Source organism: Punica granatum, chromosome 3 (genome assembly GCF_007655135.1).
Source record: "Punica granatum isolate Tunisia-2019 chromosome 3, ASM765513v2, whole genome shotgun sequence".
Classification (NCBI taxonomy): Eukaryota; Viridiplantae; Streptophyta; class Magnoliopsida; order Myrtales; family Lythraceae; genus Punica; species Punica granatum.
The window spans coordinates 32,914,769-32,937,210 of record NC_045129.1 but is presented as its reverse complement, the minus strand read 5'-3'; the positions used below and the strand labels follow the sequence as shown (position 1 = coordinate 32,937,210).

Genomic DNA, 22,442 nt, shown 5'->3' with positions numbered 1-22,442 from the left:
CGATTACATTGATAGAATAGAGTTTTTAAATTTACTCACCAAATCACTAGTGACCGTACAATTATCAATAGTTTTTTTTTAATGGAATATATGGAGTATCAGTACATAAATATATTTATAAAAAAAAATAAGAAAAAGAAATATTATAAACAAGAAGCACGGCATTGAATGAATGTTCCCTCCAATATCAGTACCCACGTAAACATGAAGCCTCTTCAAATATATACATACATACAAAAAATACATATATATATATATATATTTTATATAGTAGAGAGAGAGAGAGAGAGAGAGAGAGAGAGAGAGAGAGATTGGATACACATGCAGGGCTCCACTCATTGCTGACCCCTTTCCTCTGCTTTCCTCTTCTTTTCTCAACAACAGAGCAGATAAAGCAACGCAAAGCAAACCAACAGCACAACCACCTCTGTGGCTGTCCATTCCTCTCAATCCGCTTCCTCCGATCCCCCCGGAACATTCGCTGTATTGAAGCAACCAAGCTCTCCTCCTCACCTCCCTGCTTCTCGCGATCTGCTCTGTAAGTTACTCGCCTCCCAATTCTTGCCTCCGTACTGCTTTGCAATGGCCTCCATTTTCCCTCATCCTCGGAGCCCTTCGCTTAGTATTTGAGTCTCAGCTAGTACAATGTGCTTCATTTTCTGGGCTAGGTCCACAAATTTAGCTGCTCCTCGGCTGTTGTCAGCCGAAACATGTGGAGATCATGTACACAATCAGGGCACCCGTACAGATTAATCATTTGCTAAAGAGGAAAACACAAAAGGGTTTTCTTTATAATGAGTTTGATTGTGCATTTAATCCGGAAATTCGCGAACTTGATTTACGATTAGAGCTCTCGTAATTGCTGTTTGGCTCTTTTGCTTGTTGGTTTTTGGTGGCATTGTCTGGTACTACTAGCCATAATTATTGTATTGGCCTTACAACTGATGAGGGTCTGTTAGAGGTTGCTATTTTCTTATCCCGCACTTTAAATGGAATTACTGGAGAACTGGTATGCTTGATTGTTTTTGCTATAACCCGATCGAACCCGACCCACGATTTGTTTTTGGTCATAGAATGAGAATCCTTCCCGTTGTTAGTGATTCTTTTTCTTTTCTAATTCCTAAACCCGAGTTTCTCTTTGCAATAGAGCAGAGAGTTGGAGAAGAATGATGCGGCTGACGCGTGATTTTGGCACCATGATCGAAAAACCGGTAGTGCCGGGGATGTCGGCTGATGTGATATTTGCTTCCAGCCGCAAGTACAGGATTGGGGCCTATAATCAGATGTTTGACGCGAGAAATGATCCAAAGATTACGTCCATGAAGGAAGTTATTGCCCGAGAGACAGCTCAGTTGCTTGAACAGCAGATGCGATTGTCAGTCCGTGACCTCGCCAGCAAGTTCGAGAGGGGTCTTGCTGCTGCTGCTAGATTGTCTGATGAGGTAGGTAACCTTTGAAGATTTTATGCTTGGTTGGACCTGTAATTTCGTTTGTTTGATGCATATTTTGGGAAATTGGCAAAGTCCCTTGCATACTAGTATTACGAAACTGATGCCCCTTCTTGTCAAGGCACAACTTTTCCATCATTTTTGTCTGCATGTGTCTAGGTGTTTCCTAAAGTTTAAGGCCGCTACTGCTCGTAATTGTTTTTTAGGATCCTTTTGCTTGTTTTAGGTGATATGGTCTTGATTTCTGAACTTCAACATCTCATGATTCCCATCTGTCTGTGACAATATTATGAGCCTTTCATTTGTACAATTCAGGCTCGACTCAGGGAGGCTGCTTCACTAGAGAAACACGTCCTTCTGAAGAAGCTTAGGGATTCTTTGGAATCTCTCAAAGGAAGAGTTGGCGGTGGAAATAAGGTTGAAGTTCAAGAAGTTATACATATGGTTAGTTTTCATACCTGCTCCTTATTCTGTTTTTTTCTTGAAACAATCTCTTGGTGGTACGAAGCATGGTAGTTTGACTTCCAGTATATGTTCTGTATATCGCATAAATTTCATTTTCTGCGACATTTCATTGAGGAATTTGCTAATTTTGTTATTGAAGACTCCTCTCTCATAATCCTTTAGATGTTTTTATTACCTGCTGTGCTACCGGCTGAAAAGATTAAATCCTTCAGGTGGAATCTTTAGCTGTCAAATTGGCACAAAGAGAAGGGGAGTTAATTCAGGAGAAGGCAGAAGTGAAGAAACTGGCCAATTTTCTCAAGCAGGTATTTTTTCTTCCCAGTACAACTCTAGCAAAGTTTGCTTTCTCCTTTGCGAAAGAAACCAGTTGTTAATGCATGAAACATCTATTAGTAAATACAAGAGTTTATGGTCCAATCTAAAAATTGTAAGAGTTAATGAACTAAAGGCACGCCCTATAACAGAGAGGATTACCGAAGATACCTGAATTGATACTCTATGACTGGTGTTCCTATGTCCTAACAAAGTAGTTATTCCCATTTAGGCCTCTGAAGATGCTAAGAAACTCGTTAATGAGGAAAGGGCCTTTGCACGAGCTGAGATCGAAAGCGCTAAAGCTGCAGTTCGAAGAGTAGAGGAGGCACTCCGAGAGCATGAACGTAACTCTCGATCCCCAAGTAAGGAGGTATGCATCATAATACTAACAAGATAGTCGTTAGTTGCTCGTAGACCTTGATTCGTGATCTTGCATTTCATGATCAGAGTTTGCATTTTTCGGGTCTTCTAGGAATTGGAAGAACTAATGAAGGAGGTTCAAGAGGCAAGGCTGATCAAAATGCTTCATCGACAGAGTAAGGTATGTGATAAAATTATTTGTGCTATCAAGTCATTATTCCACTGATGAACGCATAAGATCTCTTATCTTAAGTAATTGACTTGTATCAGTTGTCATCTTAATTATATATCTATATTTCACAATATCAAATTGACGTTAACAATGAATGGATTTGATTGCAAATGTAGGTGATGGACATGGAACATGAGCTTCAAGCTTTGAGGAGTCAACTTGCAGAGAAGACCAAGCGCTCAGTCGAGCTTCAGAAAAAGGTTTCATTTTGTAGTTACTCTTTAGCTGCTATATACTTCGATGGAAATCCTGGAAAGTAATTGTATAGCATGCTTCTTATTCCATTCTCCAGCTGGCAATTATCAAAAAAGGGGAGAGGAACACGCTCTTGTATGAGCTGAATGGTGCTGAAGCATTGGGCTCTTATTTGGAAATTCAACCTTCCTCTGATGATGCCCCAGAGTTGTCGAAATGTTCAATTCACATTCAGTGGTACCAGGTGTCTTGTGAAGGTGGAAAAAGGGAGCTTATTTCAGGTATCTAGAGCAGAAATCTCTTATTATTTGTCTCACTTTTTTCTTTCTAAAATTGTGCATGCCACACCAATCTCTGTAGGAACGTTTTAATTAAGCACGAGGACAAGAATGTTAGAGCAAATAAAACCACCTGCTACCCCCTTCCCCGCTCTTACCTTTGCGTCTTTTTCTCCCTCTATCTTATTCATAACTATTGAAATCGATAAAGGTATCTTAAATTTGGTGGAGTATTTTTTAGGGTTATACTTAATTTTTTTGTGATTAACTCGCATTTTATATGTCAATTGAAATTGTTAGATTATTTCATATTGGCGTAAGTGTGTAGAGGAGATCTGAGAGTTTCTAAGTAGACATATGTTGTCAAAACCCGAGTAGCTTTTTCTTTATTTTTTCTGAAGTCTGCTCTTAGAAGTCTTTTATATTGATTCTCTTGGTGCGGGACAATCACTGTTATAAAGGTTTTGTGTGGTAAACTGTTCTCATCTATATTACACTGATATGTGTACTGTGCAAATGCATCATAGGTATCAGTATGCTGGTACAAATTTGGGGCAGGCTTGATTGCATGGCAAGATGATCGAATACTTTTAAGTTTCCTTTACTGGAATTGACGCCTTGATTTTCTGACAAAATCAGGAGCTACTAAAGCAATTTATGCTCCGGAACCTTTGGATGTTGGACGAAAGCTTCAAGCTGTTATAGATTCCAATGGTTGGCAAGTTACATTAACTACTACTGGTCCGATCGATCCAGGTGTGACCCTCTATTGGTTCCCCAACTTCTTTGTATCTTCTGTTTGGCCTTCATGCTCTTCCAAGCACATCATCATAATCATGTTCAGTAGTTATTAGTATCAATATGTGCTTTGTATTGATTTACGTGTTGTCTCCTTGTACGTGTCTTCTGACTTGAGTCCATTTCTGCAGCTCCCGGTTTAGGAAGTTATGTGGAATTACTTGTGCGCAAGCATGATACTGAATTTAATGTAAGTTGCACTTTTTAGCTTTGTTCTTTAGTATTAGTGAAAGCCCCAATTCGGAAATATCAAGTTCTTTGTAATGACAAAAGCTACTGTAACAAAATATGAAAACCCATAGCTCTAAAAAGCTGATAAAGAATAATAGAAGATCGAGGCCCTACTACATATAAATCTTGCCAAACCACTGGAGTTAGGGCTCGCAAATTCCTAGTTTACCCTGTAAGGTGTAATATCCATTATTTCATAGTACATCTTTTCCTTAAACAGGTGGTCATCACACAGAAGAATGGCATAGAGCAACCCTCAGAATCTATTCACGTCCTTCATGTCGGCAAAATGAGAATGAAGCTTTCCAAAGACAACACAACCATAGCCAAGGAATTCTATTCCAACTCAATGCAGGTAGCATGGAATCTCTTTTGCCTTCTTTGAAGTTTGTGGATTTTCAGTGAACGTGGGAACCCAAAATGGGCATATTCTGAAAATTGTCGAGTGTTTGAATTGTCGTTACTGCTTTCATTTTCATGTCTGTTGTTAGCTGTGTGGAGTTCGAGGGGGTGGGAATGCTGCTGCTCAGGCATTGTTCTGGCAAGCCTGCAGAGGAGTGTCCTTCATATTAGCCTTCGAATCAGAGCGGGAGAGAAATGCTGCTATTATGCTTGCAAGGAGGTTCGCTTTTGACTGCAATGTAAGTGGACATCTCCAACCTGAAAATGTGAACTTTAATAGAAATACTGAGTTTTAAGCTCCGGCATCATATCTCTCTCATGCACTTCTATGGTAAATTTCTCAATGTTTTTGCCAGATCACACTCGTGGGACCAAATGATAGATCCCCTGAAGGGACGGCATAGACAGTTCCCTGATTCAATGCGTTTGTGAAGTGTAATTAAGCTGAGTCCCGCTGGTTCCCATGTATCATAAGCTTGCGAGAATATACTTGCCTCTGAAATTGTTGCCTCACATTCTTTCGTTTTTTGGTGTCCCTCGTATTTTTTTGTTGATTCACCTGCATTTCGTCATCCGGTTGACGATGCACCCTTTTTTTTTTTTTCTTTTCTTTTCCTTGTTTTTTCTTTGTGTTTTTGGTCATTGATTTCTCCGAGTTGTAACAGAGTTCTGGGTCTGAGAGTTGTGCAGGTTTGTTAAGGCGTTTGTGAATGATACTAACAGCAGATGATTTGATGATTGTTGTTTACTAAATTCATCGTCTCTCTCATTCTCTCACACGACTTTTTTCTTTTGTTATTTGCGACAAAGTCTGTTTTGTTCCTTCTACGACCCTTAGCCGGACATTCCCGTCTAGGATCCCTTAGCTGGACCTAGGATGGTCCAACGACCGGATCATTTTCCGTAATTTTTGTTCCTTCTACAATCCTTCAGCAGGACTTTCCCTTCTAGGATCCCTTAGCTGGACCTAGGACGGTCAACGACCTGATCATTTTCCGTAATTTTGATGTTTCTAAGGATATTCCTAATCCTATGTGGGCACACTGCATATGTAGAGCCCACATATATTAGTAAGGTCAAACATAATTAGGTCAATGCTAAAAAATGGACCCCATTTTCTTTTCTGTCATGACTGCTTCATTGGGCTTAAACAGTGACAACTTTTTAACGAACCAACCAGACAGTAGTTCCTCTGATTATTATGTCAACAACAATAACAATAATGTTTATGACCTTTTTCTCCTTTTTTTTCTTAAAAATAAAAAAGCAAGAAAACGATCTCAGCCTTTTTATTATCCTTCAAAATACACAAATTAAAATGAGAAATAATAAAAAACAAAAAACAAAAAACAAAACAATGGAGATGCGGGGGATCGAACCCCGTGCCTCTCGCATGCAAAGCGAGCGCTCTACCATTTGAGCTACATCCCCCTTCGGTTTTTTTGTTATGATTAAATTTTACTAGTATGCAGATAAGTTTCGTTTTCGTGTGCCAAGCCACTACCGAGAGAGGAGAGGGGAAGAGGACGACTGCTCTCTCTCTCTCTCTCTCTCTCTCTCTCTCTCTCATCACTGTGGCAAAACCCTTCCTGCCTTGGCTTCTTCTGCTGCTGCGGTGGTGATGGATTTTCAGGTCGTTGTGTTGGCCGGTGGCTTCTCCAAGAAGCTTGTCCCCCTCGTCTCCAAGGTCTGTTTCTCTCCCCCTCTCATTCCTGAATATTTTCCCTCGACGGGGCCAAACGCCGTCCAATTTCTCTGCCCCGCCGCCGTCTCCGTCGGTTTCATTCCACATCTCAATTGGACATCTTTCCCTCTGTGATTGCAGGAGGTGCCCAAAGCTCTGCTTCCCGTGGCGAACCGCCCCGTTCTCTCCTACGTACTGGACCTCTTGGAGCAGAGCAACCTCAAGGACCTCATCGTTGTAAGCCCTCCCCCCCCCCCCCCCCCCCCCCCCCCCCCCCCCCCCCCCCCCCCCCCCCCCCCTTCTCTCTCTCTCTACCTACCTTAATTCCGTATTTGGCTCATCAAGTTTCTCATGGGACGAGCATTCTCAAATCCAGTTTTGATACTTTGGTGGAAAACCTTGGGCCTATTCTTGTTTTGCCTGTGTGAAATTAGAGGTGAAGTATGGATACCACTTGAAAGCTTGTATGTGAAGTGCTTGTGTAATGCAACTGTGCTGTTCCTGTTTTTACTTTGCTTTCTTCTTAAGGTGGGTTGAGGTATAGAATGTTATGTATTGCATAAATCTTATGTTTGATGTCTAGATGCAGAGAAATGATCTACATAATTCAGGGTTTGTAATTGCTCCTATCTACGATTTCAGGTTGTCGAAGGGAGCGATGCAGCTTTTCGAGTTGGAGGTTGGATATCAGCGGCTTATTTGGACCGTCTACATGTTGATGTATGAGATCTCCCGGCTCAATCATTAACCAATTTGATTCGTAGCTTAGGAGCATAGAATTTATTCAGGAGCTATGAGTTAGTTGTCTGACAAATTCCAATATTTTTTCTTTCGAAGGTTGCTCCGGTCCCTGAGGATATTGGAACTGCTGGTGCCCTCCGAGCCATTTCCCATCACCTTACTGCAAGAGACATATTGGTGGGCATTATATTCGTGCTTCTTGAAAGAGTGTCCTTTTCCTTGAGATTTACCTAAGCTTGATGTTTGTTTTTTCTGTTTGTGCAGGTTGTGAGTGGTGATCTTGTCTCAGATGTTCCTCCAGGTGCAGTGGCAGCTGCTCATAGACGGCATGATGCCGTGGTAACAGCAACGCTTTGCTCCAATCCTGTCAGTGGACCCGCAGACTCAGGTTCCTCTGGGGCAAAGGATAAAACCAAGAAGCCAGGACGCAACATCATAGGGCTAGATCCGTCAAGGCAGTTTCTTTTACACATTGCTGCAGGTTCATAAATTTGTCAATCTTGTGATTAACATGCTGCTTAGTTTGATCCTCAACGTTTTTTTTTTTCCCCGACGCATAGGGGCCGAGCTTGAAAAGGACTTGCGAGTTCAGAAGAGTATATTACGTGCAGTAGGTGAGGTAATGAATTTCATCTTTAAATTTCTCACAGCTTAGAATTAACCGATGACACATAGATTTGTTGGTCATTTGCTTATGCGACATCACTTCGATTATACTTCTTTAAGCCATGTATCTTTCTCCCAAAGAATATTCGATTTTAGGCTTCTTAGATTAATCCATTAGCAAAAAGATTGCTACTGAAGAAGAAGTGGACTTAGGAGTATGTGTTTATCTGTCATCTTTTTAGCTCTCTTATTGCTTGTGTTTATCTGTCATCTTTTTAGCTCTCTTATTGCTTGTGTTTATCTGTCATCTGTTTAGCTCTCTCTTATTGCTTTATCTCTGCTTAACTAGATGGAACTTCGAGCTGATCTCATGGACGCTCATTTATATGCAATCAAAAGGTTAATCTCTGCTCTGTGACCACCACCCTGACCGTCCTCTTCTTTATGAAAATGATATTGCTTGTCGACTTTTATTTTGCTGCTTATTTTGTATTTAATTTCTCCCAGGTCTGTCCTACTAGAAGTCTTAGATCAGAAGGAGACATTCCAAAGCATAAAGAAGGATGTACTGCCCTATCTTGTCCGGAGCCAGCTGGTCAGTTTGGACATTTCTGGCATAGATTAGCATTCATTATTTACAGCATTTTTACCCAAAGCTGACATATAAAGCGATGAATGCTAGAAATCAGAGGTATTATCAAATGGTGCACCTCAAGTAGAAGAGAATGGAAATGACAAAGTTAACTCCCAGAGCAAACGAATAACGCAGTCACAGATTCTGGCTAATGCATCAAACAGAAGCTTTCATGAGCTATATGCCTTTGGTCCTGATGGTTCTGCCTCAGCTCGAAGAACACATAAGTGTTGTGTTTACATTGCAAACAACAATAAGTATTGCGCACGCCTAAACTCCATTCAAGCATTCAGCGACATTAATCGAGATGTGGGCCTCTACAGTTTATAGTCTTTTGCCATTTTTATTCATATACTTCCTGCTGTGATCTTTCTTTAAGTGCTCTTGTTTATTTGATTTTTTATGTAAGTTTGCATACATGTCAGGTAACAGGAGAAGCTAATCATCTCTCAGGCTACTCTTTCTCTGCTCACAATAATCTCATTCATCCTTCGGCAGAGCTTGGATCTAAAACTACAGTGAGTCAGCACTTCTGAACACTTGTGATTTAGTGCATAAGCTCCTCTAGCAGCAACAAACTCTGCCCTTTTGAATCTGGAAGTTTAAAAGCATTCATTTGCTGAGGGCTGGGAGAATGGTATTGAATCAAGGCAAACTTGGTTGTTAGTTAGTTAATAGTATTATTGCTACAGGTGGGACCCCATTGTTTGCTCGGGGAAGGTTCGCAAATGGGAGACAAATGCAGTGTGAAGCGATCAGTTATCGGCCGTCACTGTCGGATAGGGTCTAGCGTGAAGGTGCGGAGATTTTCTGAAGTTTGATCCTAAAGATTGGTTTTGTTATGGATATAACTTTTGAATATTATAAATAATATTTTAAGTGTGGAAACAAGTCATAACACTTTTGTCTAGATTATGTTAAGCTTATCCTGCTTTGTTAATTTCAACTGCAGATTGTTAATTCAGTAGTTATGGACCATGTGACAATTGGAGATGGTTGTTCAGTACAAGGTTCTGTTGTCTGCAGCAATGTACAGCTTCAAGAGCGTGTAACACTGAAAGACTGTCAGGTATCCTAATTTGCTAGTTAAAGACACATGCAATCACGTCTTCTTTGAGGGATCGATAATCACTATCTCATTTGCTTCCAGGTTGGAGCCAGTTATGTTGTTACTGCTGGCAGCGAGTATAGAGGCGAGTCCTTAGCGAAGAAGGAGAAATGACCAGAGAATTACAGGGAGGGAAGAGACTTGGGGTAAATTTTGCAGGGAGATATTCTAGATGCGTCTGCCATGCTCCAATTGAGATAAGATTTTGTGATTGCTGCTGACAGCGAAGGCAAAGTCGAACTTACACCTGCCCTGTGGCAAATGGAAATGCCGTGGTACTGTGAGTGTATATTTCCTGTTCCTCATTTAATTTGTTTTCAATTTAGTTAGGGTATCATGCTGTTTCGAGGGGTTGAGGCTGCGCGGAATGATTCTATAGACTAGAGAGGGGGAGCTGAATCAGCATCAATTTTGTGGAAGAAAGTATGGTATTATAAATTGATCTTGTTTTGAGGTACTCGTGATCAAATAGTTCTTCGTGATTGGTGATCTTGCTTCTCGCACAGTAGATTAATGTCGGGGTTAGTGGGGAACTGATTGAATCTTGGCATGCAATATTGAGGGGTCCTTGGAATGTCTCTTTGATTCCAGAGGAATCCTTTGCCTTTTCCAGTTCGTGAGATTCTTGGGGAAATTTCTGTTTGATCGATTCTGCTTTATGAGCAGGAATACTGTCTTTATTGCTATCTGGGTTTCAATAATATATGACGGGAGATTCTTTTTCTGCATGTGCTTGGGTTGATTTGATCGAATCGCGTTGAATGTGGATTGATTCGTGCGAATCGCGGTGACATGTGACCTTTTTAAAAGCTACTTGGTGCATTATACTGTTGAGCCACTTTTGCCATGAAGTTGCTGCCTTTCCCCTTGTTGTTCAGCAGCTTTCACTTGGGTTTTAAAACAACTTTGCTAAATATTCCCCGTACGATCCTATTTTGTTTCGAGTGGCTCGGTAGAGCGACTCACCTAGCGTGACAACTAAAGTAACCATTTACTTGAATAATACGATATCTAAAATCACTACGAATGGTGGGTCACGGTTGCTCTCAGTGCGTCTACTAATATATCAAACCTACAAGTAACTATTGCTTAAAATGATTGGAGGAGTTCTCAAAGTGATCAGAAAAGTTCCCGATCGTCTCCTGTGATCTTATTTGAGGCTCTTTCGCGGTGAAAGCTCTATCGTGCTCATAGTCATAGTAGTATGCAGATAAATGCTAAAGGGGCACATACGGAGGGTATTTTCTTTGCCTGGACCCGACTGGACCATCATCGGTACCTGATTGGACCATCATCAGTACAGATGCATCCTAGAATATGGTCATATCATGCCTATCGGGAGTATTACATTTTCCGAACTAGTCACCAACACTATCTTGGTTCCAAATCTCAAATGAGGCAAGTCCAATCCAAACAGAGGTCCAGGCAGCCCTTCTCGCCCTAAACATTGTTGTTGAAAGGGGATCAAAGAAAATATGACTGCGCTACGACGCATTGCTATTGGTCGATGTCATTTTACACCCACAAAATTTGCCGTAGGAGATTAGAGATATAGTTTCGGATATTATTATGTCTTTCAATTACTTTACGGATTGGATTTGCTCCTGGATCCCTAAATCAAACAATATCCTAGCTCATGACTTGGGCCAATATGGCTCATTGTCAAGTTTTCACCCACTATGTACCTTTCAAGGGTATCCAAAACTAGTGTAATCGCATTTTTTTATATATGAATCACATTACTTATAAAAAAAATAATAATAAATAAAAATATATATATATATATATATGTTCTCCGTTTAAGAGAATATAATGTGAGATCAATACACCGAGATGGTATATACAAAGTTTCAATCAAATGTCATTGAAAAAGAAAAGAACAGAAAAGTAATGTCAGATTTCGGATGGGCAAGTTAATGCTGTAGTCGACTTTCACGAAATAAGGAAGATGGACCTGCTCAGGGCCTCGTCAGTGCAGCCCAAAAGGTGTTGGATGGGCTGTTCCAAATTAAGTAGGCCTGAAAAGTGCTGTGACACTCTCCTAACCTCCAACAAAGAGGTTCTGGAATCGATTTTTCACTATTGACTCAACTTGTATCCCTTTATTTCTCCTCCCTATATTCCCTAGTAGACCTATGCAACTGGAAGAAAAGGAACGTATCCTTCTGTTATATGTAATAGTTTGTATTTCATCGTGTTCCATATAACAAGTGCGTTAGGACTGAATATGACTCCTTAGGAGACACACTTAAGACATGATCTTCGCATTTCGTCATGACCAACGGACCGAAATAAAAATTAATGTTGTCATCATCACGGTGTCACTAATGATAAAAGTGATAATTCCCCCTTGCACTAAGCAGAGTCTGAACATCCAAAAGGAGAATTTCCGAAGACAACATGCCAAGCAGACCAATGTGCCGCAAGATGCACGCCAAACAAAATTTTTACAGTTGCCAAGAAGAGATCAGTTTTGTACAAGTTCATCAATGCACTGCTTCCCCCTCTTCGTATTCGAAGATTTTATATTATTTCATGTTCGTATGAAAGACGACGATCGGCTCAAAAGCTCAGAAAAAGTTTTGGACAATCCAATCCAATGCCGCGATAGATTTACAGCTACCAAAGAAGCCGGGGTCATTGAAATGAGTTAATGGCTTTTGGGTACAGGGAGCAAGCAGTCGTATACTTGCTCCAGGCGAGAGGTGACCCTGAACTTATCTGGAGTCTGAAGTTTAGGCTTCGCCAGATCGATGAGGTCCAGTCTCAACCTGCAAGTCGAGAAGTCCTCCACATTTGAAAATCACAGAAAGCCCAAAATAAAAGGATATGCACACAAAGGACAATCAAATTCAATCAGAGGGTGCCGATGTAAACAAACGAACCACTCCCATTCTCCTGTTGCTTTTGCATGCCTCTCGACGGCACAGTATAAGCGGTCCAGACTGTACAACATCAACCCATACGTGCATTCAGCATCAGCTACCTGTGGAAATGCAACCAACGAGCATATTATAAAACAGATTAGAGCAACAGAATACAAGAAGCAAAATGCTGTACGCAGATATAAAGTCTGGCTTATGCTGATTTTTATCACAATGGCACAAGGAAAAGAACTGAAAGAACCAAAAGAGAGAGCTGTCTAAGACGATCATCATGATTTTTTCAAAACTCTCAATTCTAAAATATTGACAAAGGAGGCGAGGGGTAGAAAAGCAGGAATTCTAATTCGGTTTGTCGAATTATACGTATGGATTATGCACTTCACAGTCTAAGGTTCCAGTTCTCAGCCCTAAGGAAAGGCAAGGGAGAAGGAGAAGAACATTCATTTTCCATCTTTCCACCAAGACGGTTTCCTTATTTCACAGGTGAGAATAGAGCAGCAACATTCATATATAAGCCTAAAGAGTAAAGGTAAAAATGCATAAAGGTGGTCCATTTTCAGGAAAAAACCACTGCAATCCGTCTGACATGTCCAAGAAAAAGAGGGAAGTAAATTAAAAGAGAGAAGGGAATGGAATGAATTTCATACGGATCCTTGGTCAAGATAAGTCTGATATTGCATAATCCGTCTCTCGATCTCCACAATGAGCAACCTTCTTTGAATACGGGCTACTCTTCCTCTCCCTTCAGCTTTCGTATCCTGTGGATGGAATCTAGTGAAGCTCAGCACTATATTCGAAAGATATCAGATGCAAACCAGAACCATCAGAAAATCGAAAGGAAAACACCAATGTAATAAGTAAGGGCCCGAAGTTCCTCTTGCATTAGGGCAGAATGTTGGACAAAAGAGTCGTGACGAATTCAAAGCTTGTACAATTAAGCTAGCCCGGGAAAAGAAAAGGTTGTGAAGATCATTGGAACATATATTTAAACTAAACTACCTCTGCTTTACCGAAATCTCACCTAATCTCTAAGAAAGAAGGCGACCTTTCATATTCAGTAACGAAAGTACCCGCTCTTCTGAATGTTACAGAACTCAGTCAACAATATCAAACAGCAACAAACTTCTTACCTGTTTAAGCCATGCTCGTATTACCATGAGGAGAAGAAGAGAGAGGAAGAATGCTGGTAAGGCTGCCAGAATGGCAAAGTTGATTTCATTTGCTCTTAGGATCTGATTAAGCTCAAGCATTGCGCTGTTCACCATAAACACACAACAATCATTAAAGCAAACAATTAATTAATAATTTAACAGAAAATTGATTGAAAAGATAAGACTTCAGAACTGCTAAAGAACTCACGTTTCAATGTCAAGCTTAAGTTTCTGAACCTGTAATACCATATAACTCATTAGCATATCAACATCACAGAATAAAAGAACAGGCTATGGGCAAAGCACGGGCAAGATATTGTGCAGTACTTGAATGAGCAATGCACGGGCAAGCTCTCCACTAAGAAGATTCTGTATAGGATGAGTGAGTTCCTTCTCATATCTGCACTTGAGAAACAATCAAAATTGTAGCCAAATTTGATAGACATCAATAAAGAGATAAAACTATAGAAGAGCACTACTAAACTACATAAATCCTGCACAAGTAATAGGTAAAAAAAGAGACTCATACCTAGCCATCACAATTTCAAGCATTTCCTGGTCAGATGCATTCTCTGGGAACTTCTGGCCTTTTGTCTGCTCACTGAAAGCTAGCAACATTCTGCTAAAAAGAATACCTGTGTTATAATAGAAAGCAACATGGAAAGTTCCATAACACTGTCTACGGAAGAATCAACATTCTAAAAGAGAGAGATTCCCAAATACAATCATGCACCCTTAATTATCAAACACATTTAAAATCTTCAAATTACTACCACCCCTTAAAGCATAAAGACACATGACTAGTGAGAAAGCCTGACCTGTGGAGAGAATTTGCTGTCAACTGTACTTCTTCAAGCTCCATGACGCCCTTGTGTCTCTTCCTGAAGGTCTCAAATAGTTCATCCCTGATATCCAGAAGCTATTGGCGCATAATATCAGGCCACGCCTCAAACATAGATCCCCATACAGTAATCTGGAGAACCTAATGACTAGTGGATATCATGGAGGTCAGGATTTTGTAGAAAAGTACATGCACGTGGGCCAATTCTTTATGTGCATGAGAGAGCAAGAGAGATTGAAAACATGTGCATGCGCAACCTTGTTGGTGATGCCGATAAGCAGCAGTTCAATTCAAGTTCGATTTAAAAAAAAAAAACAGTTTAATTATAAATCCAACTAGCTGAAAAGAGACATCTATAAGCAACCAGTAAATGTTGAGAGAATATCGCAGTGAAAAATATTTGGCTAGTCACAAATTATCTTAGGCATCATTTCTTAATAGGAAAATACCTTATTTTGGGGAAAAACTTATACTGAATATTTTAGTCTCTAGGAGAGTAGATAGTTGTTACAGAGTAGCAAATAGCATACTGGTAACTCTTTAGTGGTTTATGAATCATATATAAAAAAAAAAAAAGTTATCTGACCCTCTAGAAGGCAAATACAAGTTTAGAAGTTCTTCATGAAAAATCTAATTCACAGATTGATTGTGTCTGTTCATAAGGTAAAAAACATTTACTGAATTTCCTCACCCTCCAATACATGCATGCATTTTTTACTTGCAAGATATTTGGTTCTTTAATGCCATTACATATGGGTCTTGAAATCTCCACATCTAAAGGCTTTGAACTATGTTAGGGTAATAACACTCATGAAAACACAAAGCAGAAAGGAAATTCAATTTCATCTCGTACAATAACAGATTGAGAAAGGCAAATTAGACAATACCGGTTGTTCTACATGATCATTGAAAAAATTGACTGTGGAGTTACTTGCTGTCTGAATCCAATTACCAATATCAGGGCTTCCCATCAAACTGCTGTGCTTGATCAGCCACATGGAGCAAACGGCTATCCCAACTGCTCCACATGAGTAGTGGATCCAGTATTGAGTAATTTTTTGAGGTTTTTTATATTTGGCCACCTATGAAAGAAAGGCAAAAATCAAGTCAAGAAACAATCAGCAAGCAAAGCCAAAATAAAAAAATCAGACTCTGAAATAAAATCCAACCAACCACAAAAGTTTATTACAAAAGCTCGGTATCTAAACAAATACTAAGTTGGTGAAGATCGTGGATATCATATAACTTTTCTGTTACCCATATTTATCATTCCAAGAGAAAAGAAAACATAATAAATCATCCATAATCCATAGAGAAAAAACAACTTTTTCATCAGCAACATACTAAATTTTATTTTATTTATATGTGCAAATATACATCCATATGATATTGGAAAAACAATTTACAGAGTACTATAAGGTCACCAACAGCTATCATGAACTAGGCGATAATTACACGACATAAAAAAGAAAGCCGTAGAACTGGACTTACAATTGAAGATAGGTAAGAGTCGAGTTTGTGTAGATTTTCGCAGATCATGCTAATGGCATCATCAACTTCAGAGTCCGTCCACTGATTTACTACCGGCAATCTCTCAAATATAAGTGGATCATGTAACCTTTCACCATCAGGAAAATTACTCTGCATTGTCAAGATATCCAACAGCATTTTAAATTTTAGAGTATAATTATAACCAATTGTATCCGCTAAGAGCCGCAAACAGGAGTGGGGACAAAGAAAGGAATATGTAGGTTAAATATGCGTGGTTAAGGAGATGAGCTTACTACCTGATAAAATGCGTTCAAATTACCAATAGATGTCTCCAAATTTAAGAACAACTCGTTCATAGATACAAGTAACAACGGCAATGACTTTCTTGGGTCTTTAGCCAACTCTTCTACTGATCTATCAACTTCAATGTAGACCTACATGCACCAAGAAACTAAATAATCATTCACAACATCCCGGCATATGATTCAGGAAAGTTCGGCCATTCCAACATTTGCTGGCATAGACATTAAAACTACAATGCTACTTGAAAAATATACGAGCTTAATAGAAAACTAGGCAAAACATGATAAGCAATATCAGTGAACAAAAAAAGCAATTGAGTAATATGCAGAACCTGGGCTAAAAAAGTAGCAAGTGCGCATCTCAAGCCGTTTAAGATGGTTATCCTCTGGGATATATGGGATGATGCCGAATGGCAAAGCTGCTGGATGGAATAACCCTCTCTGACCGAGTCCTTAACCAACTTAATTGAACTATCTATAAAAGCCCGTGGCCCTCTCTCGAAAAGCATGAAACGTGCTTTACGAGCATTAGAACCCTACACTCATGAGAAACAAGAATAAATTTCATCAACAATGATCGCAATGGACTCAAAAAAAAGAAAATGCAAATCACTAACCTCAGCCCTAGATTCCCAAAATTGCAAATTCTTCTGAATATCATGCAAATTTGAGTAGACGTGCAACATAATATCCTCCAAGGCATTGTAAATCCTAGATGTGTCTTTAAAACTGCTGTCCAAATCCGACAATTCTATAAGTATTTATGTAGAAATCCCCCAGAATATTAACAATTGAAACTTCAGCAGTCACTGCCGATAATATCGGTCAGCCTTTCTAAGGCTACATAGCTCGGTGAACCTGCTGCAATTTATAAGCTATGACTTTCATGAGCCCTGTGTCAACATAAACTGACATCCAGTCGAGGATATGCGTGCACAAGCAATATATCTTCAAAATAAGTACATTCGAATTGTTTCCGGGATATAATGATATAGTAAAGTCATGGCTGCCGGACCATACTTTGCCATTCCAGATATATATCAGTTAACTGCTATAATGAGCATACTAAATCGGATACCAAATTAACAATGTGCGGATACGAGGGCTGAAAAACACAAGCAAAACCAGTGGAACCGTAGGATACCGACATAGCTAAGCATGAACATTGCGGTATCGAGCTCTTACGTCGACGAGTCCAGCGAGTTGGAAGGCAGAGGGAGAGGCAAGCACGGAGTGCGCCTTCGAGGTTGCGGGTGAGGTTTCCGGCGGTAGAACTGCGAGAATTTGGCGAGGAAGCCGGAATCCGAAGGAGGAGGGGAACCGAAGAGCCTGTTCCACACGTAGCTGGAGTAGAGAGAGATCAGAGCTCCGAAGTCCTTGGATTCGGGTCCTGCTTCCGGTGGCTCCATTGACGGTCCTCTTCTCTCCTACTCAGCGACGGATTTTTGAGCTCTCTTCAATGGCGGACTGGCCGAGTAGGAGTAGGAAGAAGAAGAAGTCGGCCAGCGAAGGGCCCCATGGACGGAACTTGTCCTCTGTGGATCCGGTTATATCGGGTCGAATCGATCCGAAACCGACATGGAAGCCCAACATTTCCTCAGGCCCAGGCCCAAGAACAAGCCCACGGAAATCCGATCCAAGAACGAGTGGACCCCACATTATCCTCATCAACCACCATCACTGATCCCGCCATTGGCGCCTCTTCAGCTGAGGAGTTGGAAGCTCCAGCAATGGCGGTTTCTTCTTCCCCTGCACATCCTCCTCGAGTTCTTCCCTCTGTACCAACCCCACCCAGGTGCCGGCATTTCTCGCCCGTTCTTCCTCCAGCTTCGAGAGTGTCCAGAGTCTTCGGACCCTGCAGACCTCTCCGGCAGGGATACTTGGAACCAGTTAGATGCTCTTCATCCCCTAGACAGTCCGCGGAGGAGCTCGAGGTGGAGAGGCTGTTCTCTAATGTTAATCAAGCCACCCTGAAGAGAGAACCCGGTAAAGAAGCAAATGCAGTAAAACTCTGTACCATAGCCCAAAATCCAATAAAATTCTGATCTTGATGTAAATTTTTTTTTTCCTTCCTCTGTTATTTTCAGGGAGCCTGTCAAGTGCAATTTTTCTCGTTGCCGGCACTACGGTAATGATCGGAACGGAGGATCTTCCTGCTTACGCAATGAAAACATGTTCTTGTATAAATTTTTTCGGCTCATGAACATGACCAGAAACTTTCCTGAGGATAAGCTTTTACATGTATGATTCAATTTCTCCACATTCGAAATGAGTCAGCTTTGGCATGAATTGCCATCACGAGTGCATTATGCTAAAGTGATTGCTCTTCGTCAAAAGGATCTCATCTTGGCACTGCCGAAGTTTTTATTTTACCATCATTTGATGATCAGTTGGAAAAATGGACCTGCTCAGTCTACGCTTTACTAATGTATAGGTTCCTGTCTTTTGTACTTCTTTGGATCATTCGGAAGTATCGTCGGCTCATGTTCCAGTGTAACCTACTGTCGTTGATTTCTAGTGAAAATTTCACAGGTCGGAGCAGGGATTCTCGCTATTCCTGCAGTGACACAAGAATCTGGGTTTCTGGCCTCTGCAGTTACATGTATCATCTGCTGGGTCTTTATGGTAGTTAGTGCATCTTTTATATGTTCCTTTAGCCTCTTTAAGTTCACCAAACCATCAAATCATTTTCCCTTTCGCACTTTATACAGGTAGCAACGGGCTTGTTGATCGCAGAAGTAAACGTGAACACCATGTGTGAACTGGGTTCGGGCGGTGTGTCACTGGTAATTAATCTACTCAACATTGTGAATATAGCACTTAAATGGAGATTAACTTTCTTAAGGATCGGTTTCATTGCCTTTTCCCCATTGGATAGCCCCTCTCTTTTCACTATGAGTTGAGTAATACAAGGATGAGAACTTCCGTTCTTAGTCCGATGGCACTGTTTATTGAAAGGTGATACCGTGTTATGGCATCGGGTTTTCAGGTATCAATGGCCAGGAGAACATTGGGGGAAGTCGGAGTGCAAATTGCCTGGTAGATAATACATTCATGTTCTTAGATTACTCATGGAGTAAAGTATACTTTCTTTTTATTGACATGCATTTGCTTTCTCGCAGTTGGTCGTATATTTTTATTCATTATGCCCTCCTTGTCGCTTATGTGGCTCGTTCTTCAGATATCTTGACGAATGCTCTCGGCATTCCACTGTACAGCTCATTTCTCTCTGGCATTTCATCTCTTTCTTGATTACAAGATTCTGCATGCTGATAGGTTCTGATGGGCAGTATTGTGATTTCAGATGGGGGAGCGCAGCCCTGTTCTCGGTGGTAATGGGAGGGATCTGCTACTTTGGCAGGTTTTTGTTGCTTCATGTCTCTACTTTGATAAATTAGCTTTCTTGTGATCTATAAGGAACAACTCGAGTCAAGAACGTCCTATGTGCTTTCATTCTTCTTTACCAGTTGAATGGAGTTCCCACATGAAATTAATCATTTCCAATTGCTCTAATAAGTGAGAAACTTGCGATCATTGTTCAGTAGTCTCTGCAGCATCCAGCAGAGATCTGATCAAACTTCGATATCTGTCTGCCTTGTATTTGATAGAACTGATACCAGAATTTGTATTACCTTCCTGACCTGATTCCTCTACGGTGAAAGTGAAGCGACTTGAATCATCCTGTTTTGTAGCCAGCGGGTAATTGGGGCTGTGAATGGAGTTTTAGTGCTTGGCATCATCATTTTTTTTGCGGCACTCGTGGTATGTTCAAGCTTCTTTTGCCTTGTGATTTTTGATACATCACCGTAGAACCAGAAATACTGTCCAAAACAACCTTCCAGTTCTTGTTGTGTTTGCAAGTGATGCTTTTGATGTAGAATTTTCCTTTTCTGGGTATTGCAGTAAACAAGCATGTTTTTTCTTAGGCAGTTGCAAGCGGAGATATTCACTGGGAGTCTCTTCTGAAAGCCAACTTTGAAGCGGTTCCGATGAGCATACCCGTGATTGCTCTTTCATTTGTTTATCAGGCAAGATGAACGAATAGTTTTCTGCATTAAAATTAAGACCTCCCTTGTGAATGAAGATGGAATTGTCATAATAACCCGCCTTTCGGTTCTATCAGAATGTAGTACCTGTTCTTTGTACGAACCTGGAAGGAGACCTGTCAAAAGTAAGGTGACGTATGTTATAACGTTGGACGTACTTCTAGATTTTCAGTGAATTTTTTTTTAATTGTATAAGAGATTCCAAAAGATTGCTGGTGAAATGTTGATTATATAGTATCTATTCTACTTTTTTTTTTGTATAACATCAAGTCTGTTATTTGCAGGACTTCGATCATTCTTGGAACGGCTATACCTCTGGCATTGTTCCTCATATGGAATGGTGTAATTTTAGGAACCATAACAGATTTCAACATGGATGCAGATAAGACCATCGACCCGTTACAGCAACTGAGAGCTAGCAATGGAACTGTCGGGGTAAGTCTTATCTGAGCAACTTCTCTCCAGTCGACCAGAAGTCCCCATACACTGTATCCACCTTATGAGAAGGGCCTCTGAGTCATCGGTCTTTCATTATATTTTTTTTCTTCCCTTTTTTAATGTTACAGCCTATTGTTGAGGCATTTTCCCTCCTAGCAATTGCAACATCTTACATTGGCTTCGTTCTCGGCCTCTCTGACTTCTTGGCCGACTGTAAGTAACCATCTTTCTTCCCAATCACCGAAAATCCTCACTCCTTTTGCAACATAGCTACTGAAAGAACCAAGCAACCTGTTGTTTTTGAACCTGCAGTGCTGAAACTCCCATCAGGGCAGGATCAGAATCGGCCTCTCCCATACGTCTTAACTCTGGTTCCGCCTCTAATTCTTGCATTGCTCGACCCCGAAATTTTTTTCAAAGCTTTGGATTTTGCAGGAACATATGGAGGTGAGACGACGACGAGCAAGACTTCTTCCAAGTTTCCATTCTAATATATGACCTTGCATATGACACGAACGCTTGTGTTTCCATGTTCATGTCAGTGCTAGTGCTGTTCGGGATCCTCCCAGCTGCAATGTCGTGGTCAGATCAGTATTCGAGTTCATCTACTTCTTCATCCTTTAGACTACCCAAGCTAGTTCCAGGCGGAAGGACGACCCTTGCAGTATTGATAGGAGGGTCAGGATTCGTGATTTTGTCAGAACTATTGGAGAACTTCAGCCGCACGTAGACACTTGTGATAGTGTGGAACCTGTTCTGTAACCAAAGTGGAGCACATACCAATGGTACGAATTGAATGAAATCTCAACTCTGGGATTTCGTATAATCCCTACCAAAAGAAGTGCCTATACTGAATCTTATTTTTGGCCTATGACGACCCAAAATAGGCTTGCTCTAGGTACGCCTTGTGGCTAAAGTCTTTCATCAAGAAGCGGACGTTGATTTTCCAGAGACGTTGAGTTTGGTTGTCCAGCAGGGAATGATTCATCTTGTTCTCACTGTTGCCACTGTTCCGTAGCTGGCCGATTTGGCAGTTGGATGTAAGCGTGTTCTTACATGGTGATCTCGCTCTCGCCGTTTATATGGAGCAGCCTCCCAAGACATCTCCATCCGATCCTGGCCTCACCATGATTATTTATTTACTTAAGCGTGCGTTATACGGACATAGGCAAGCCCCTCGTGCTTGGTTTGACAAATTTAGTGCCTTTCTTATCAATTATGCATGGCTTAATTCACTTCGAGTGTCTCGGATCTGTTCTTGTTAGTTATCGTCAGGATAATCATACCATTCTATTACTCCTGTACATGGATGATATCATACTTATGGGCACTCAAATTCGGTCTTAAAGTGTCGCATTGCTACTCGTAGTTGGGCGATTCTAATGAAGGATCTTGGACCGCTCCATTTCTTTCTTGGCATTGAAGCTGACCGCTCACAAGATAGGTTGTTTCTTTCTTAGAAGAAATATTCCTTTCGAGCTTTCACGAGTGATATGTTGTAAACCCTTTGCTACTCCGATGAGGCCATGACTTCCTTGCGCCGCGGAGAGGAGGTGATAGCCTTTGATGATCCATCCCATTTTCAGAGCATATATAGTAGAAGCTTTTTCGTACTTAATTTACATTGACTCTGTCAGATCTCTCTTTCACTGTGGATGTTGTTTACCAACATATGCATAATGCTCCAATGAGCTCACTATCAAATGGGGAAACGCATTCTCCGCTTTGTACATGGGACTTTAGATCTGGCACTTCGCATTTTTGGCTCGGAGTTCTCTTGACTTGTATGCA

The 22,442-nt window shown here is 40.8% G+C and overlaps 4 protein-coding genes and 1 non-coding gene across 10 annotated transcripts; 3 read left to right on the top strand and 2 right to left on the bottom strand.

Moving 5' to 3' along the window:
- Window positions 1-313: 313 nt before the first annotated feature.
- On the top strand, window positions 314-5,477 carry LOC116202080 (stomatal closure-related actin-binding protein 1-like). 2 transcript variants are annotated; one of them, XM_031533599.1, is made up of 13 exons: window positions 314-538; window positions 1,153-1,442; window positions 1,764-1,892; window positions 2,126-2,218; window positions 2,458-2,598; window positions 2,701-2,769; window positions 2,937-3,020; window positions 3,113-3,296; window positions 3,933-4,049; window positions 4,223-4,281; window positions 4,543-4,677; window positions 4,814-4,963; window positions 5,081-5,477. In XM_031533599.1, exons 2-13 carry the CDS (start codon window positions 1,167-1,169, stop codon window positions 5,126-5,128), a joined length of 1,485 nt encoding a protein of 494 aa, XP_031389459.1. In that variant the 5' UTR covers window positions 314-538; window positions 1,153-1,166; the 3' UTR covers window positions 5,129-5,477. The 2 variants fall into 2 exon arrangements, with proteins under 2 accessions (XP_031389459.1, XP_031389458.1); XM_031533598.1 differs by having other exon boundaries at window positions 1,148-1,442.
- Window positions 5,478-6,082: 605 nt separating this feature from the next.
- TRNAA-UGC lies at window positions 6,083-6,155 on the bottom strand. Its single transcript has one exon. It is a non-coding gene; the product is annotated as a tRNA-Ala (tRNA).
- A 91-nt stretch (window positions 6,156-6,246) lies between these two features.
- Window positions 6,247-10,225, top strand: LOC116201756 (translation initiation factor eIF-2B subunit gamma). Of its 2 annotated transcripts, XM_031533149.1 has the most exons (13): window positions 6,249-6,411; window positions 6,550-6,645; window positions 7,051-7,128; window positions 7,246-7,326; window positions 7,414-7,630; window positions 7,710-7,768; window positions 8,105-8,154; window positions 8,263-8,350; window positions 8,438-8,698; window positions 8,815-8,907; window positions 9,082-9,186; window positions 9,342-9,458; window positions 9,540-10,225. In XM_031533149.1, exons 1-13 carry the CDS (start codon window positions 6,346-6,348, stop codon window positions 9,609-9,611), a joined length of 1,383 nt encoding a protein of 460 aa, XP_031389009.1. In that variant the 5' UTR covers window positions 6,249-6,345; the 3' UTR covers window positions 9,612-10,225. The 2 variants fall into 2 exon arrangements, with proteins under 2 accessions (XP_031389011.1, XP_031389009.1); XM_031533151.1 differs by lacking the exon at window positions 8,438-8,698 and having other exon boundaries at window positions 6,247-6,411.
- Window positions 10,226-11,789: 1,564 nt separating this feature from the next.
- Window positions 11,790-17,662, bottom strand: LOC116200773 (protein DGS1, mitochondrial). 3 transcript variants are annotated; one of them, XM_031531671.1, is made up of 14 exons: window positions 17,353-17,660; window positions 16,785-16,899; window positions 16,500-16,703; window positions 16,162-16,299; window positions 15,866-16,015; window positions 15,262-15,456; window positions 14,352-14,452; window positions 14,063-14,152; window positions 13,861-13,933; window positions 13,742-13,770; window positions 13,513-13,636; window positions 13,030-13,140; window positions 12,383-12,483; window positions 11,790-12,268 (listed from the first exon to the last, which is right to left on the bottom strand). In XM_031531671.1, the coding sequence occupies exons 1-14, from the start codon at window positions 17,574-17,576 to the stop codon at window positions 12,148-12,150; spliced, it is 1,776 nt and encodes a 591-aa protein (XP_031387531.1). In that variant the 5' UTR covers window positions 17,577-17,660; the 3' UTR covers window positions 11,790-12,147. The 3 variants fall into 3 exon arrangements, 2 of the variants coding, with proteins under 2 accessions (XP_031387531.1, XP_031387532.1); XM_031531672.1 differs by having other exon boundaries at window positions 16,785-16,896; XR_004155734.1 differs by lacking the exon at window positions 11,790-12,268 and having other exon boundaries at window positions 13,030-13,153; window positions 17,353-17,662.
- Window positions 17,663-17,669: 7 nt separating this feature from the next.
- Window positions 17,670-22,064, top strand: LOC116200774 (tyrosine-specific transport protein). Of its 2 annotated transcripts, XR_004155735.1 has the most exons (15): window positions 17,670-18,153; window positions 18,255-18,295; window positions 18,700-18,792; window positions 18,879-18,953; window positions 19,157-19,206; window positions 19,290-19,379; window positions 19,472-19,528; window positions 19,860-19,929; window positions 20,094-20,195; window positions 20,291-20,343; window positions 20,498-20,648; window positions 20,780-20,864; window positions 20,964-21,098; window positions 21,194-21,436; window positions 21,539-22,064. XR_004155735.1 is itself a non-coding variant. In XM_031531673.1 (14 exons), exons 1-14 carry the CDS (start codon window positions 17,685-17,687, stop codon window positions 21,379-21,381), a joined length of 1,659 nt encoding a protein of 552 aa, XP_031387533.1. In that variant the 5' UTR covers window positions 17,670-17,684; the 3' UTR covers window positions 21,382-22,056. The 2 variants fall into 2 exon arrangements, 1 of the variants encoding a protein (XP_031387533.1); XM_031531673.1 differs by having other exon boundaries at window positions 21,194-22,056.
- Window positions 22,065-22,442: the final 378 nt, after the last annotated feature.